The following is a 17,762-nucleotide window of genomic DNA, read 5'->3' as shown; positions in this document are numbered from 1 at the left end:
GATACCCACTAAATGGTGCTTATGTGATGTTGGCTGATTTACAATTGCACAGGAACTCACACAAGTGTACACACACACACACACACACACACACACACACACAAACACACCACAGACATCTCTGAACATCATCAATGTTACCAAAATTGAAAATACGGTCAGCATGAAGTCACTTCAAAAAAACAGCAGTTCCTTGGAAAATGTGTGTAGGTGAAGCACCCTCACGGGTTACTTTCTGCTCTGCTCTTTGTCAAGTTGCTGAGGTATAATTCGCTCTGGTTTATACACAAACTGCTCAGATGAACTGTCTCTGCAGAAGATACAAACAGCCTCCAGCCCCTCTGTGGTTCCCTTTTTAGTACATGGAAAGAAGAGCAATGGGTAAACAAGAAGTAAATTCATCCAAAGGCAAGAGGATGAAAGCGAGGAGAAAGAGTGTATAAACATGTATAAACTAGCAGTTGAGTAGATGATAAAGGCAGTAAAAGACACACTTCTGTTAGAGAATGGGATGTAACAGCAAAGATTAACTAGAACTTTTTTTACTTCATCCAGTACAGGTATGTCCAAGGTAGACAATCAAGTGTGATCAACAACATCAGAAAGCACTGTCCAAAGATGACAAACTTTGTGTGAAGCTTGTACAGGAACTGATCCAGTTTAAAATCAGAGAGAATACATAAGAGTAGGCAAATGAGGTTACTGATTTCAGAAAGGCAAACTCAGATGAAACAAAAGCAGTGTCTCCAAACAAGCATGCGCTCACCCTACCAGACTGACTGGTAGGAAGCTGCTGGTCAGAGGTTGTTAACCTCTGAAGCCCACGAGTGTATACACGCAGACAAATCCTAAGAGAGTTGGCCCACTGGGCTGAAAACACCAGGCACTTCTCTACAACTGAGAGCTGGATTCCTTGGAGTCACTGTCACCAAACAATCAGTAATCAGCAAACCAAGCAATGCAAGATCACCAAGAGGAAGGGGCTACAGAGGCACAAAGGACACTAAGAATGTACAAAGTCCAAGAGAAATGGAAAAAGCTCATCAGCATATAAAGCTTTGCCTCAAACACCAGCAAGTGCAAGATAAAAAAAGCTTTGCCAAGTATCATGCCAAGGCAGATCTCAGCAAAGCACATGAAAACGAATAGCAATTTTCTTGGCTCTACCACTTCAGCTAAGTAGGCAAATACATGTGCTTTGTTTAAATTTTGATACACACCTAAATGAATGAGAAAGAATAAACTTCATGACACTTTTCTTAAATAAAAGGTATCTGAAATCAGTGTAAACCTGACTGCAGTGCAAGCATAATGCATATATTGTCACCATTTCAAAGGAGATCTATGAAACTCTGGGTCCGTTACTTTGACATTAAGTTGGGGTAAATGAAAAATGCAATGAAATGCAGTCACACTCCTTGGTTGACCAAAGAAATCCTGCATGACTTTCACTACACAGATGTGAAATACCTATTTCTTTAAATAAAGAAATGCAACACACCTTATCTTTCTGGACTTAAGTATTTGATATGATGCTATATGACAAATCACATCAGTTAAAGAAAACAGACAAGAAATGGTCTGTAAACTGAACAAGTTGATTAAACAGAAGATGGCAGCATGTAACATTATAAGCATTAATGTTGCTGGAGAGTACCAATGAAGTTAATAGAGATCAGCAGAGAGGCATATTGTTTAATATTTTCACTAGCACCACTGCCTCAAAAAAAAAACAAACAATAAATTTGTGTCACCAGCAAACTTAAGAGCTACCATCAATATAGAAAAGGCACAGAGGATAAACCAGAAAGAATTCAATGAGCTCAAAAACTACAGCACCAGAAACTGGGTGACATTCAGCAGAAAAAAATGTAAGTTGTACGTGCAGTCAAGGTCTAATAACAAGCATTTCTGCTGTAGGCTGGGAATTTCTCAGCTGAAACCACTGAGTTGCAGAGGAACCCATGAGCACAAGCTAAGTAGAGCTGTCAGTGAGACAGGAAAATGGAAAAGTGCAATCATAGGTTTCATCAATCATGGGGCTTTCAGTGGAGGCAGGGAAATGCACAAGCTGCTGTACATTGTATTGGTTAAACATCCTGCACAACATCACACACATTTCTAGTCAGACATGTGCTGGAAGGATAAACTGAAAATAGACGTACAGACAAGGTACTAAACTGATGAGAAGAATAATGGCCTTGTCATTTGTGAGGATCCTGCAAGCTGGTTCAGGCTACCTAGATGAAAGCTGGGAGGGAGTAAGATTTCTGCATGACTACATCACATAAGCAAACATCAAAGAAAAGTAAAAGCATTTTAAAGCAGTACTTTTTCCAGTCTTCCCTAAAACGTTTCTAATTGGGGCAGGGGATCATCTTTTGACTGGGGAATTAAAAAAAAATAAAAAATCACAGAATTGTAAGGGCTGGAAGGAACCTCTAGAGATCACATAGTCCAACCCCCGAATATTTTCAACCACCAGAACACGAAGGATGTAGAAAAGCATTCCATTAGAAGCTGTGGGAGAAAAAAACCCACAACCAAAAACCCCAAGTAAAACCCAAACTGCTCTTCTGACGCACTGTCACACATTCCTGAAAGAGGTGTGACACATTTGCTGCGATCACAACAGACCAGACTTCCTGGTCTTACATTCTGACTTCATCCTAAGCTTCTGGGGCTATTTTAGTTCAAATAATGAGAAAATAACAGTCTTCAAAGTTCCAAATCAAAAGGAAATACATTTATTTTTAAGATTGGTTTCTAATTTTTAATTAAGTAATATTAATGTCTCAGGCAGAAAAGTAGTGTTCTTCAATCTGTCTTTTCTGCTTAGAAGCAGCCACAGCTTAAAAATCAGCTAGCAGAGATACTGCAAATAGCAAGCAGATGTTTCCTGTATAGAGTTTTATATTCACTTTCACTTTAGTGCCAAATAAACATATCAGTCAAAAATGCACTTAAGAGTTCTTAGTTAAGTCCACTGTAAAATTTACATTTTTATGAATCTATTTTTAAGCATATGCAGGTATCTACAAATCTAGCTGCCCATTACTGGACAGGACAGGACACCAGACAAGGTGTAATTTATGAAGACTTTTTGTAAATCTAAAATATTTGTCACTGCTTACCAATATATAACAAAGTCACTGAATAATGTGTATTAACAGTGACTTCTAAATACTCACTGGCATTAATTTCTTCTTCATCATACACATCTACTTCCAGCAACCTGATCAGCATGCGGAAGAGAATCCTTAGGAACTGCAGGTATGAGCCAGTCTTTCCCACCTGAACCAGAGATGAAAAAAGTCTGAAACACAACTCAGATTAATATGAAAGAAGGACACACTTCAGATAACTGCATTTGACCTAATGCCTGTTATTCTGCCACTCTAGTTCTTCCTGATAACACAACTTAATATTGTCCATTATGCTGAATGGCATTACAAAGTTGATCTGTGAGGAATATCTGGCCTAGAACCTGTATCACATGAAGGGAGATGTGCAGTGGTTGACCACTTCTCTACTGATACATTCACGGCAATTTAATGTCTGGTGCCATTCACAAGTATGTCCTACAAGCTTAAAACACGAAACTTAAAGAACCATTCTTTTTACCACTTTTATCATGAACTTAACCTTCAAATTTGCCTGATTGTTCACCTCTAAATACATAGTTGGGTACAACTTTGCACAAGCCTTTCATGGACATCTCCACCTGCAGCTATAGCAGTCCTCACCACTCGTCCACTCATCCTGCTAGTAGGGCAGGAGGAAGGAACTGTGCTCTTACTTGTGGTGGCCCTGTCAAAAGCAGCCGCCTGGGGTGAAAACTTCTTGAGCTGGATGCCTCCCCCTGATTGCTGAAGTCTGCATGGTGCTGCCGGGCCGTTGTCCACTGCCTGTAGTAGAGCGACTGCTCCTCACTGCTCATGTCCTTGTGAAGCAGAGGCCTCAGAGAGCTCAGCCAGGACACATCAGCATGAGGCAGCAGGGAAGAGGAGGAAGGCAAATTCCCACTTTTCTGTGAGCTCAGGAGGCAGTAAGCAGCTTTTGACAGAATGACGATGCGTGGCAGTGCAGCACGGAGGGCCTTGCTGTCTTTGGTTGAATGACCAGGCCACCGAAATGTCTGAGAGACTGATGACAGTGACGATAGTTTTGAAGTGGTGCTGCTTGCCATCTGGTTACCCAAGGAGTCACATTCTTGTTTCAGAGTGTCTCCAGCTGTGAACCCAGGGTAAGTTCCCTCATCTACTGAGCTGTGTGCAACCATTTGAAAGTTAAGTGATGGTGCTTGCTTCTGAGACTTGTCTGCAGCACTTGAAGAGCTCACACCATTGTCAGCCAGGGAACCTGGTGAAAACAAAGAGCGGGTAGTAGACAGACAGGGCTGACAAGAGGCAATGCAAATAAATCCTGACCTCATCTGGGGACAATCCTACCCTACAAATTCTTCTGCTCCACAAGTACAGCTGGGAGAGCTCACCATAGGCTGCAGATTGGTCCTTCACCATTAAAAAAGAAATAATAATCTATCTTCCTCTTTTGTTGGAGGGGCAACAGCCTCTCTTTTCAAGTTCAGAATCCAAATGCAATCCAACCCCAATTCCAAACGAACAGTAATCCCAGTATGTTAACTATCATTTTCCATCAGGGATTTAGAATTTGCACGGGAGATTCAGGCTGGACATTAGGAAATACTACTTCTCTGAAAGAGTGATCAGGCACTGGAATGGGCTGCCCAGGGAGGTGGTGGAGTCACTGGCCCTGGAGGTGTTGGAGGAACGTTTGGATTTTGTGTTGAGGGACATGGTTTAGTGAGAACTGTTGGTGACTGGTGGATGGTTGGACGGGATGATCTTGTGAGTCTTTTCCAACCTGGTGATTCTATGGTTATCTTCTGAAATTCAAGTATAAAACATAATTGTATACACAGATCAATTTCACTCTCCCTTCTATGGAGAACAGAGCTTTTATTTCACAGCAATCTTAATGCGAGTTGGGCAATGCTCTCTCCTCCTTATCAGCCACTTTCATGTTAGTGTATGGCAAGATCTGGCGCACAATTAAGCTGACTTAATACCTCAAATTCACACAGAAGCAAAGGGAAGGACTCAGAAGTGCCAGATGAACGCAAGAAAGGAAAAGCTTCACAGGGGATGATTCTCTACTGATGCCTGAAGAGGAAGGGCAAGACCCGACCATTCTGCTGGTCTTGGCCAGAAGGCAAACATCCAACTTCACCCACAGCTACCCACAGTTACACAGCATTCTGCTATTCCTAAAATTATATCCTATCTATTTCCATCCTCGTTTTTAAGATCTTTTCAGGATCCAACAGATGAAACTATCGCAACTGTCAAATTTAAGTTTAAACAAAATCATAAGGACAATTAGGTATGGCATCCCATTCTCCCAATGCACCACTTTCTCCTTTTAGCTGCAGTCAGGAAAATTGCTCACTGTGGCAAGAATCTGCTACTAGCATTTCACTGGTTAGCCTGCAGTAGCATACTTCCAAGCAGTCCACATTTGTGGAAACATCTCAATATTTGCACTCAAATTTCAAAGATGTATAAATGAAGACTTACTCTTCAGAGCAGCAGCAGTTAACTGACCTGAGGTTCCAGTGACAGCACTGCTGTTACTCTGTGGTCTGTCCAAGTCTATCAACAGCTCGTCAGCATCATTCTCGCTACCGTTTGCCTTCTCATGCTCTTTCTCACTAAGGTCAAGAGCTACAATAGGCCCTCGAATCACCTCCTTCGAGACATAGCAGCATGCCAGGCCCACTTCTTGCTCTAATGCAGTCCGAGTTAAGTAGCTTGAGTCAATTAGCCGAAGGTCACAGTACTTCAGTGACCTACAAAACCCAACCAAAGGAAAAAGGAAGGTTTGTCTTCTGCAACTCTGGAGAATATTCTGTATTTTTAACTGCTTATTAAATATTCATGAACAATTTTAGTACCCATGAAATATCACATAGTTTTAAAATATTCAGCACATAAGTCATGCTCCTCGGTACTTGGCACAGATGTTCACTGACCCACACAGTGTAGAAGCCTTATTTTTCACAAACCATCCTTCCCAAAATTTTAAAGTGCTCCCAAAGAAAGCCTCCTAACATGCACTTCTCTGTGAAAAAAAATAACCACTTGGTATCAAACCACTTATCTTTTCAGAAACATTTATCTAAGTGTTTTACAAAACAACTGTAACACAAGAGCAGTAACAGCACCTGGGGAAGGTTTCTCCCAGAGGATCCTTGCCAGTTAAAATAACAATGCAAGGTAGACCTTCCAGATCCTGATAGGTGCGAGGAATCCAGTCGTCCTGCTCATTTCCCCTCCAAGCCTGTGAATGGAGAATATTCAAGTCACATCTAAATGATACCTTTTAAACTGTCACTTCTTTTTGTTTCCAGTTCCCACTTTTTCTTTTACGAGATTAGCAGACTCTTGTTTCAGCAGAGCTTGGTGAACATGGCTGAGCCCATTTGTGTTCTCTGTTTTGGGTGCAGCCTCCTAAAATACTCCTCTGTCCTGAACACTAACTTTCTTGCACTGTTGCACAGTGCCCACACTTCCAGATGTTACAGGCAGTATTTGATCAAGAGGCACAAACACACTACAGCAACTGTTAACAGGAAGCAAAGGTGAATGACTCAGAGACACTTAAAAAAGCAAGTAGCCATTCTGCCTTTACAAACATCGAAAGTATAAAGATGAAATGAGAAAATGCAGGTTCACATCTAGCCATCCTTGTCCATACTTTGTGGGTACTGCATGATAAAACTGCCTCTTCGATCAGTGACCAGTCCAGGCAGAAGATCAGCAGAGACTAGCAGTCTCTTTGCATATAACGCGGAGATTTCACACTTCCACATTGACTAGAGACATTAAGGGCTCTCCAGACCAAGAAAATAAGCCATACTGGTTCCAGAATCACCACGTGTTTGAACTACATCATATTAGTCCTCTGGAAGTTGTTTTTCTGTCCATTTTTCAGTAACGTACAAAATGAGTTGAGAAGAAAACTAAAACCTAGCTGAGGCACAGAGTCTACTTTGTTGAGTCACACAGATGGCAAACCCAACCACTCATCTGCCCATTAAAACTAAACATAAATATAAAAATTACTCTTTTCAGCACAGATGGGCAAGACAACAGACAAAGTTGTCTTGATAAAGCAATAAGACTTATGCAAACTGTATGAAAAACATGACCTGAAGAGAGAATCCTGTCCTGAATTCCCTGTCCATTCTTCTGTTCTCAACCTAAATGCTTAACCTGTTCTTTCCTCACCTTTCCTCCACCACAGAAAGGCCATGTTTTATGAATCATCTCAGACAGACAAAGGGGATTGAAAAGGAGGAATCAACAGCAGATCAGTGACTCAGCATGCCATTTTATCTTTAGAAAATTTTCACTGAAATAACCCATGATTCTTTCTTTCTTAGCTTAGGAAAAATGTGAATTGAAATAGTATTTCTCTTCACTGTTATGGCTTTAATTCTCTTCTCTCAGCCCTGATTTCCTTCCCCTGCTGAATTCTGCATCCTCTATGTATCATGTTCATAGAAAAAAAAAAAATTCTCCAACTACCTAACAAACTCTATGGTTCAGTTAGCAGCCTCAGACACTGAGATTTTTAGGCTCAGCAGGGTTAGTCTGGCTGTGTGTCAGCCTGCCTCTCCAATATTGGAAGCTTCTCAGAAAAAGCAAGGCTAGAAAATGAAATAGGGGAAAACAGGTACAAAGATGATCTTATTTCTTCTAGCCTAAAGGTTTAAAAAGAAGCTTGAGTGCCTGAAGCTTTCAGCCGTGAACTGGCATACAAATGTATTTCTTGTCCGCAGTACTTAGGAGAGGTAGACAGATGCAGCCCTTTGGTCTCCTCACTTCTGAATGGCTTCAAAACTGATTCTTGTTACACTTAAAAGGTGATGTCTATAGCCGTAGAAAATAGGCCTGCTCAACAGTTATTTCAATTATTTCCCATCTCTTCTTTCATTCTGCACCTCCAGAAGATCCTTCCCTCTTGGAGCTCAGCTCTCGGTCTCCCAGGCTGCCACGGGGCTTGTCTGATGGAGAATATTGCTCAGCTACCAGCACCAGAGACCATAGCCCTGCTGGGGAATCATGCACACTAGTTACTTGCTTTTAGGAAGAGGCTAAATCAAATCAAACATTTCCTCTCCGCTCTTCCAAAAGACTGGAATGAAATCTCATTCTCCCTGCAACCCACAGCAGCTGTTAGCAGGACCAGCATTTCATGTCTCAGACTCACCAGCAGCCTACTCTCCTCTTCTCTGTACTCACAAGGAAAGCAGACAGTGATCCATTCCCCACCCTTGCTCTCCAGCTTTAGTATTCCACTTAACATAATGAGAAAAGCAAGATGCCAGACTAGCAGGTACGGCAGCCAAGCACAAGCCTCACAGTTGATCTTCATCTTTCTGGAGCCCCCAGCTGAGATAACCCACTTGAAAAGACTTACATTTGGGCAACTAAGTTCTTCTCCTCACTCACATACATCTTTCTGAATTTAGTAGGTTTTTTTTCTAGTTGTTTAGAAGGAAAGAAACAAGTTCAGAAGCCTTTGTGTACTCCAGAAAAACATCTCATGTTGTGGGATAAGAATTATTCAGGAGGGATTTTTTTTGTTGTTTTTTTCCCCCCCTCTATCTGATCATGTCCTGTATTCAGATCAAGGGCTATGTGGATATTTGCTTGCATCAGACTCTCACACTCGTCCTGATCTTTACTAAAAAACCTAACAGGCAGTTATAGAAGTGTGCGTGGGGCTGCAACCATAAGACAAAGGGCTGTAAAGAAACCCTCACCATACTCACAGCCCAGAATTATTTGAAGTCTAGCCAAATTAAAAAAACAAAACAAAACAAAACAAAAAACCACACAACTTCCACCAGCAGAGCACAGAGCTGTTACCTCACAACTTATTTTCTCTTTCATTTTTTTTCTTCCCTCCTCTGCTAGAGGCGAGATTTAGGAAGCAGAAGGGGTGGCTTCTCAAAGGACATTTTACCTGGTTTTGGTTGTAGAGAAGCTCTTTGGAAGCTTTGCAAAAAGGCTCATACATTTTCTTCATTTTCTTCATTTTTTGTTTCTGAACACACTGAATGAATCTTTGTGTGAGACTTAAAACAGGAATCAGGACAGATAACCTGAACTACTCTCAGGCTAGTACCTAAGAAAGGCAATCAAACTTGGTTTAATATGGTAAGGTTAATACAGGAAGTGGATGTGGCTGTTTGTACCAGACTTCTACAAGTCCACGCAAAAGTTTAGCTTGGTGTATATATGCTATGCAGAAGAGGCTTTCAGCATGTAGTAGTTTGAGACAAGAAATCTACGAGAGATTTACTGGTTACCAGAAGAGTAAAAGGTGCAAAGACTGAGCGTGCAGTTAGATGCCCTAGACAGATAAGCTGGTGGTAATAATTAGCCTGTCTAGAGAGATCTGAGCTCTGCTCAGAGATTCAAAGAGGAAACCTATCTGACTCACGCTGATATTCAGTTTTAAAAAGTGAGATAATATCTGGTGACTGACTTCAGGAATTCAGAAATCAGGGTTCAGAAACAACCCGATCTGTTTTCTGAGTTTCTAAATCATTACACTCACCAGAAGTACAGTATACTTCCTTGGAGAAAGATACAGAACATTCATCCTTCTCCTATAAAATAATCAACTTGGGAAAACATAAAAAACATGTCCAACAGTCAGATGACTACAATGGTCATACAAAGAAATAGTTTCTGCTCACCTTCAGACGTGTCACAAAGTGTTTCGCCACAGTAAGCTCTGAGGCAGGATTCCCAAGCAGGATCTCAAAACGATACTGCAGACCTAACTTGTCTCTTACTTCCTGCAACCTCTCCTTGGCCAGCATGGCTAGCTGCACTGATGGCACCCTAATGACGAGCATGTGGCCACAGCCGTTCTTATCCTTTCCTGGAGAAGTGATAAGGTCATCCATTATGCTGAGCGTTTCAGGTGTGCTGTGATCTCTTAGCGAGGCCATGGTCGTGAGAGACATCAGAGCTTGGGAATACTGCTGAATGAGAAGGTAGCAGCGAACCACCATGCTGTGTAGCCGTGGATACCTTTAGGGAGATAACAGCTCTGTGTCAGCACACGCAAAATCAAAACAACGTCTGAAAATTAACCAAACACCAGGAATATGGGGTAAAGAAGTGCCCATCTGTCTTTAGTGCTTAAAGAATGAAGTCTTTAATTTTCACAGACAATGACTTTGCACTAAATCTATGTTTTAAAGCAAACATTCCTCGAATGCGGAGAATAAAGTGCAAAGTCCTGCTCTCATCTAAAAGAATGATAAGCTTCTATTATCTTCCTTAGGGAAATAATTTCAGCTAAAGTTCTTTGGTTTCATGAAGATACTGATCACGTCAGATCTGGTTCACTCCAAGACCGCAGGATAATAATTGCTTTGCTGTTCAGAAGGTTTTTTTCTTCTACGAACTCAGAAGACCACTGCTGCTTCAAGTGGTTTCTGTAAGAAGTTCTTCATGATTTCCCATTTCCCACTCTCTCAGTAGAAAGCGAGACTTACCAGTAGGGACTCCTGGCTCTGAGCCAAAACTTGCACTTTGCCTTTTAACTATGTAGTCAACAGTTCTTTCTCTCTCATTACAGCTACAGTCAATGATAACAGATAAAAACTCAAAATGTAAAATGCTACTCAAGCTAAAAAGCACTTCATTTCTGCACATTCCCCACAAGTTCACTCATTGCCATAACATATAAAAAATCCAGCACTAATACACTTTTAGTAGTAGCCCTGTGCTACAGAAGACCAAACAACTAAAAGCTCCAAATTTCACTGTTCCCTTTCTTGAGTAATTTAATAGAAAGTATGAAACCCACTTGAATAAAGTTTTGAGCCTGTCTGTTACAGTATCTCTATATACCATAATCAGTAAATTCTTAAACACCTCTTAACCCTCCTCCTGTTCAAGCACCCACTGCAATTTGGAGTCTTTCTGATAATGACAAAATGTCTGACATGTTTTCAGACTTGTAAGGTTGCATGGCTTACCTACACAAAAGGTATAGTCCAATCTCTTGGAAACAGAAGCTTAAAGAGTAAAGTGTGATGAAAAACATATAATGGCTCCAAGAAACATGTTCACTTTCTCTCTATTTCTAGGCTGATCTTATCCTCAACATCAAGATAATATTTGCATATGCTCTAATCTTCCTTCTCTGTTTTCCCCATCCACATCTTGAGAACAGAAAGACAGCAACAATGGCCATCATCTCTTCCACTGGACTTGGTCAGAATTACTATGAAAAGCTGAAATAACTGATGCAATGAGATTAATTGACCTTACTATTATTCATCACATTTATTACTTACATATTTGTAGATAATAAACATGAATGAGCTTAATGATTCACACTGCTATCTTAGCATATTTGATATTGTATTTTACTTAATAAATATAGATACATTTTTAATTATTAATTGTAACAGGATCAAGAAGAAATTCTATAGGTACATCAGTGATAAAAGCAAGGCTAGGGAAGATGTGGGCCCTCTCCAGAAGAAAACTGGTCATGAGGGGTAGAGAGAAAACTGAGTTCTTTGCCTCAGCCTTCAGCGTAAGGGCTCTAGTGATATCACCCAAGTTGCAGAAAGCAGCAATCCCAAGCACAAATACAGGCTGGGCGAAGAATAGCTTGAGAGCAGCCCTGAGGAGAAGGACTTGAAGGTGTCAGTTGATGAGCTGGCAAGTATGTGCTTGCAGCCCAGAAGATCAACCATATCCTGGGTTGCATCAAGAGAAATGGAGAAATATCACCAGCAGGTCAAGGGAGGTTATTCTGCCCCTCTACTCTGTTCTCATAGATCCCACCTGGGGTACTGCATCCAGTTCTGGGGCCCCCAGCACAAGAAGGACACCAAGCTATTGGAGTAGGTTCAGAGGAGGGCCACAAAGATGATCAGAGGGCTGAAGCACCTGCCCAGTGGGGACAAGAGCTCAGGCTCTTCAGCCTGGAGAAGAGCAGACCTTATCACAGCCTTCTGGTTCCTGAAGGGGGCCTTACTGGAAACCTAGAGAGGGACTTTTTACAAGGGCATGTTGTCACAGGACAAAGGGAAATGGCTTTAAACTGGAAGAAGGCAGATTTAGACTCCACATTAGGAAGAAATTATTTACTGTGAGGGTGGTGAGACTCTGAAACAGGTTGCCCGGAGAGTTGTGGATTCCCCCGTCCAGGAGGTGCTCAAGGCCAGGCTGGATGGGGCTTTGAGCAACTTCATTTGGAGGGAGGTGTTCCTGCCTATAGCAGGGGGGTTGGAACTAGGAGGATCTCAAAGGTCCCTTCCAACCCAAACCACTCTATGTTGCTATACTGATATATATAAAATTGGAAAGAAAAAAAAAAATACTGAAGACAGAACAATCCTGTTCTATTAAAAATGAAAATACAAGAGCTATAGCTTGAACAGTTACAACACATCTATCCTGCTGATATGCAGAATAGATCAGCTCCACAAAATCATACTATTGCTTTTGTTTCTGTAATGTGCACATTTAGATATATATTAGAGATGCGCTATGAAACTAACTTGTTCAGGCAGCTGCAGGTTACTAACAAGACACTTTCAAGCTCTGAGATGCAGGAATGAAAACCACAGCCAGCTAATGAAATAAAATGGAAGGTTTAGAAATTATACCACTTATCTGGGACTCTGCTAGCCAATCTGTTGGCAGTCTCAGCAGACAGCCACCAGAAGTGAAGGGGTATGAAACTTCACCTAGCTTAATGAGGGCTGAGCCAAAAGGCAAGAGCACCTGTGAGCATGGATTGTCACTGAATGGGCCTAATAATTCTATAAGGGAATGAAAAATATCCCCTCCTTCTTCTTGTTGAAAAATACAAGAATTTTTGTTACAAAAATAAAAATTGCACGTGCAACAGACTCAAGATCAATATCAAATGTTATCATGTCTTCATCCTCCCATGATGGGGCTGATAATCATCTGTACACTTAAGATCCCACTTCAGCAGCATCCCACGTTACTATTTACCTTTCTAAAAGCGTGGTGACCATTTTTTCAAAGGTTTCATCACATCTCAAAAGTGGACTTGTGACTCCCCATTGGAGAGATTTGCTGTATTCATTCAAGCCAAAGTACAGCTTGTCTTCACTTGCTGTGTCATCCTGTTTCATACAGAAAAAGCAAGAACATACAAAAAGCTAGATATACTTTCAATTGTAAAGCAAAATATATTCATTCACTCCTTCATTCCACTATTCCATCTGCTGCTAACAAAAGCTAGACTACTTGAAAATGGAAAGTCAGCTCCAGAGGTTTCCAGCACACCTGCAGAACTCTGTCTGACCACAACATAAAGAGTCAGCACTCATCTTACATGACCTGGATAAAGGAAAACATGATTCCTGGGCCTAAAGGTCAATCGTACCTCTACTGTCACCATCCCAGGATTGTGTAGCTAGAACCCGAGCAAACAAACACCAGCAGAGAAAGAGCTCTCTTCTAAAGTTTTTCTTTAATATGTATCTGCTAGATTCAGTAAACAATTCTGTTAAAATTCACAGTTATAATTATATATTAAACACTTACCACAGCATCAAATTGTATCCAGTGTACCTCATTGCTAGAGCTGATCCTGGACTGCTGCGTTTGCAAGGCGTAAGGAAAAGAGCTGACCTGAAGAACAAGGAGGTTGAATGCTTCAAGAACCTCCCTGCAATTAATAACTCTATCAGCCAGACCATGACTAGGCTCACCATGTGACAGGGAACTTGAAATGGCACTGCAGAAATAAGAATGCAAAGAATTGCCTTACTGACATCCTGAGATTCAATGGATTACTCTCTTTCTCCAGAAAAATCTCCAACAGCACTGAGAATCACAGCTCAAAAAACTCTTTGAAAAGGTGAAGGATGTCAAAAACATTTGAGCGCTCTCTATAGGTAGTCAGGCAAGAGGTAAAAAAAAAAACACCTAAATAAAGGACTAAATCTGTTGTAAGTAAAACACTGAATTACTGAGCTAATTTAATCCATCTTAAGACAGAAGCAACTAAAAATGAGCCGAAGTTGATGAAGTCTCTCTCACAAACACTGTTGCATGAGTTATGGGGTTAGGATAGAGTAACACGTTCACAAAATCCATTTGATTTTCCAGGCAAATACAACATGTTTTTTAAGAGATTAGAGAATTTGATAGTCTCCTGTTGTCATGATTTCCAGCTCCTGGAATCAAGTTGGCCTCCAGGTTAAACGGGAATTCCAAAAATCAGTGTACACCAAACACAGTAACAAAAATTTGATGAGGAACATAAAGCAGGAAGAATATTGCCTTTAGATACTTTTATCTCTTCATCAAGGATAGTATTTTCATTATTGACTCAGCTGTCAAGTGAATCCCACAACCTTATACACCACATCTAAATCACATTAACATTTTTTCCTCAGTTTACTCGAAGAACGAGATTAGAACAATTAGCTTTTTTTTTTTTTTCCCATTGCAAAATTATGATTCAGTGTGAAGAAATTTTTCTTAGCATTTGTTTATGATCTAACACTGGCCAACTTCCACAGAACTAATGTTTTTTAAGTCCTTTTCTCATAGGACCTAGGATATTTTTCAGAAGATGTTACTGAAAAGTTAATCGTCTGTAACCGTTTTCATTTCAAAAACAACACTATCACTAAAGATAAAAACATAAATTAAAACATGACTAGTTTGTGAACATGGGAGAGTTTTTAGGTTATGCACAGAAATAAAAACCACATAAACGGGGTATAGGAAAAAGACAAAGTAAACAAAGTTGTAGAATTCCACTCTTCTTGCCAAATTTCTGTACTGTAGAACTTATCCCTATTAACAGTTTTATTAAAGACTTAAAAATCCAAAGCTAGACTCATCCTACTTCAATGGAATCAGTTAACAAACATCAGACCCAAACAAAAGGTCGATATTTGATTCCATGGAATAAAGTGCCTTAGAACTAGGGAAACCTCTGGGTGTCAAAGATAAATCTTTTGAAATATGTAACAGAAAGATATCAGAAGAGGATTGTTTTCCTTCAGTACGTTGAATCAGCTACCTTGTTAGATCCACATGGGCGTTGTCATGAACCAGCACAAACAGCGTGTATGGATTCTGCTTCACTCGTTTCATGAAAACTTCAAATTTTGTTTGAATTTCATTGTCTAGCCGAACCACATATTTCTCAGCTCTCTGATATGCTGTTCCATTGTCTTCTAGGCCCAAGTCCACAAGGACACCTGCCAGAAAGGAGAATGCAACAAAAACCTTTTCCTTTGAGTGCATCCAAAAATCAAGCGTCACCTGCAATACTATCTGCCAATATCAGAACTTTTCACTGATAGGCACTGGTAAAATGACGGTGATCAGAATGCACTTTCTCACACAATGGAGACTGCCATTTGCTTTTTGACTTTGGGGTTTCCTTCAAAATATGCCTGAAGATCTTGCAAGACTTCTCACGTTAAAAGCAACAAAAAAAAATATATCCACAAAAAAAATTCCAGAGCAGCACTCAGTTGACAGTGCTACATGATATTAGCTCGAATTTCCCCATGCTAGGCCGTAAATCTTGCTAGAGTCAGAAACTGTTGCTCCGATCTTAGCTTTACAATAATAATAAACTTTAGTAAAAGTAGCTTTCAAGAATATGATTTTTTTCATGCTCTTTTCATGCTCTACCTCAAGGTTAATGTTCAAATGTCAGTAAAATACAGCTACTCTGTAGTAGTCTTTGCAATGATCAACTGTCATATTCATAAAAAAGGTAAGTTGTAACGTAGCTTTTAACACCTTCTGAATTAAAGAAGTAGCAACAAACAGTGGTGATACAGCTCAACTATACACTTACCATCCACTGCTCTAATCATTTTAAAAACTGTGTAAAATAAAGTAGAAACCACTCACTCAAAAAAATAAAATAAAATAAATGTAAAACACTTAGCAGATATCAGACCAGCTCTGGTTTAATGTGGAGCACTATTATGACACACGTGATTAAGTGAATAAAAATGTCTGGAGAAACAAGAAATGAAACAACAAGCAGTCATTTTAGAAAAGGAAAAGTAATGCTTACGTTAAGTAATCTATATCATTCTTTTCATTTTAGCAGTAAAATAGTATTGGGCTGAGAAAAAATACATGCAGAGAGGGACTATAAAATTGAGTACAACAAAGAAACTCCTACGCTTTCCTGGGCACACATCAGTCACTAACAGAGCGAATCAAAAGGGCCATTCTCAAGAGAGATGTACTCTATCATATGCCTCCTAAAGACTTCTTGTTCTTTAAGCATTTGGTATCAGGTATGTGCAGATAAAGAGCCTGACATAACTCACCGTTTGAACTAGTAATTATTGTCCACTAATGTGAGTGCACTGCCCACTCATTTACTTATCTAAGAGTTTCCTGCACCTATCCCTGTGTTCAGTACACAAGAGTATATGAACAAATGTGTACCTAGAATGAACTGCATTACCAATTATAGGTGATAAAAGATCTGAACAACTGCAGTCATCCATCTCCTTTTTCTCTTGACAGCTGAATATTACTTTAAGTCATACATTCCTCATTTCTGAAAGAATTTCTTTTTTGCTTACGTGATACAGTTTGAGTCTAGTCTGAGAAAGGAATATATTTTGAATTCATCAATAATACCAACTAAAGGAGCTAATACAGGGTGTGCAAAATACATGCTAGTGTAGCTTATTTTTGCATTTATATCAAATATGACCTAATAGCACGCACATACTTCGCTCTGAATTAACAGTTTCTTTTCCCTCCCCTCCCCTTTACCTGACTGTCGGATCCGCTGCAGGGTCTGCTGCACCAGGACTTCCGAACGAGGAACTATAACAATGAAGTCTACTTTGCTGAAGTGGCCTAGGTCCAGGGTCTGATTGCCACTGTCTGCTATAGCACAAACCTGGGACAAGAGCTTTCTGGCAACTGTAAGCTGTGGCTGGTAAATTTGGAAGGTATCAACATCCAAATCTAGAGTGTGTTTGTTTGGAAAAAGAAATCAGAACACAAGAAACATGTTTACTTTCCCACCCCCCCAGTAAACATGACCAACCAAATAATGTATTCTCTATCATCAAGAAAAAAGAATAACTCACCAGAATAAACTCTAACACAGATCACAAACATCAACTTTCTCTTTTTTGATCAAAACTTGATTATCTGTCAAATGACCTTGAGTACAGCACTCCCACTCTTAAAATGCCTTTTGAGGGTTTTTAAGGGTAAGCCCTAGGAAACCTCATTGCCAACAAAGTAACACGCAGTCTGGTAAATGAACCAACACATACATAGTATGCATATATTAGAGATATCTATATATCCCTCATCTTTTTCCTGAAGCTTGCAGTTCTCTTTCAGAAGCTTCCCTTACTCCCTCCTGCCAAGAGAACCATCCACGGGTGCTGAGGTTGCTGTACTCAGGGCACTGTGGCAAGAGAACCACCACACCTCTTAATCTGAGGAAATTGAGCCCAAGTTGATAATTCTGCCAAAAACATTCTAGCAGGGCAGCTGGGGAGTTCATTCATATATCAGCTCTACTCTGATTGCTCGAGCCTCACTCACTCTAAAGTAGCACTGAGATAGCCATACGTTTGTATACGTCTGTACACTGTCTGATATTAACATATACTGCAAATGGAAGGCAAGCAAAAC

At 40.3% G+C, this 17,762-nt stretch overlaps 1 protein-coding gene across 9 annotated transcripts in view; it reads right to left on the bottom strand.

Annotated features, from left to right (window-relative positions):
• GREB1L (GREB1 like retinoic acid receptor coactivator) overlaps nucleotides 1–17,762 on the bottom strand; it is a 127,939-nt gene that overhangs the window by 11,975 nt on the left and 98,202 nt on the right. For all 9 annotated transcript variants that reach the window (XR_004159239.1, XM_010708816.3, XM_010708820.3 and 6 more), the window contains 9 exons: nucleotides 16,881–17,078; nucleotides 15,145–15,325; nucleotides 13,653–13,845; nucleotides 13,095–13,228; nucleotides 9,797–10,136; nucleotides 6,248–6,363; nucleotides 5,628–5,872; nucleotides 3,800–4,362; nucleotides 3,192–3,294 (listed from right to left, as the gene is read on the bottom strand). Coding sequence is in view for 8 of the 9 variants with exons in the window: in XM_010708816.3 (XP_010707118.1) it covers nucleotides 3,192–3,294; nucleotides 3,800–4,362; nucleotides 5,628–5,872; nucleotides 6,248–6,363; nucleotides 9,797–10,136; nucleotides 13,095–13,228; nucleotides 13,653–13,845; nucleotides 15,145–15,325; nucleotides 16,881–17,078 (2,073 nt within the window). In the remaining variant the exon portion in view is untranslated. The remainder of the gene's footprint in view (nucleotides 1–3,191; nucleotides 3,295–3,799; nucleotides 4,363–5,627; nucleotides 5,873–6,247; nucleotides 6,364–9,796; nucleotides 10,137–13,094; nucleotides 13,229–13,652; nucleotides 13,846–15,144; nucleotides 15,326–16,880; nucleotides 17,079–17,762) is intronic.

Source organism: Meleagris gallopavo, chromosome 3, assembly GCF_000146605.3.
Source record: "Meleagris gallopavo isolate NT-WF06-2002-E0010 breed Aviagen turkey brand Nicholas breeding stock chromosome 3, Turkey_5.1, whole genome shotgun sequence".
NCBI classification, from domain to species: domain Eukaryota; kingdom Metazoa; phylum Chordata; class Aves; order Galliformes; family Phasianidae; genus Meleagris; species Meleagris gallopavo.
The sequence above is the reverse complement of the archived record's forward strand: the minus strand, read 5'-3'. Positions and strand labels throughout refer to the sequence as shown.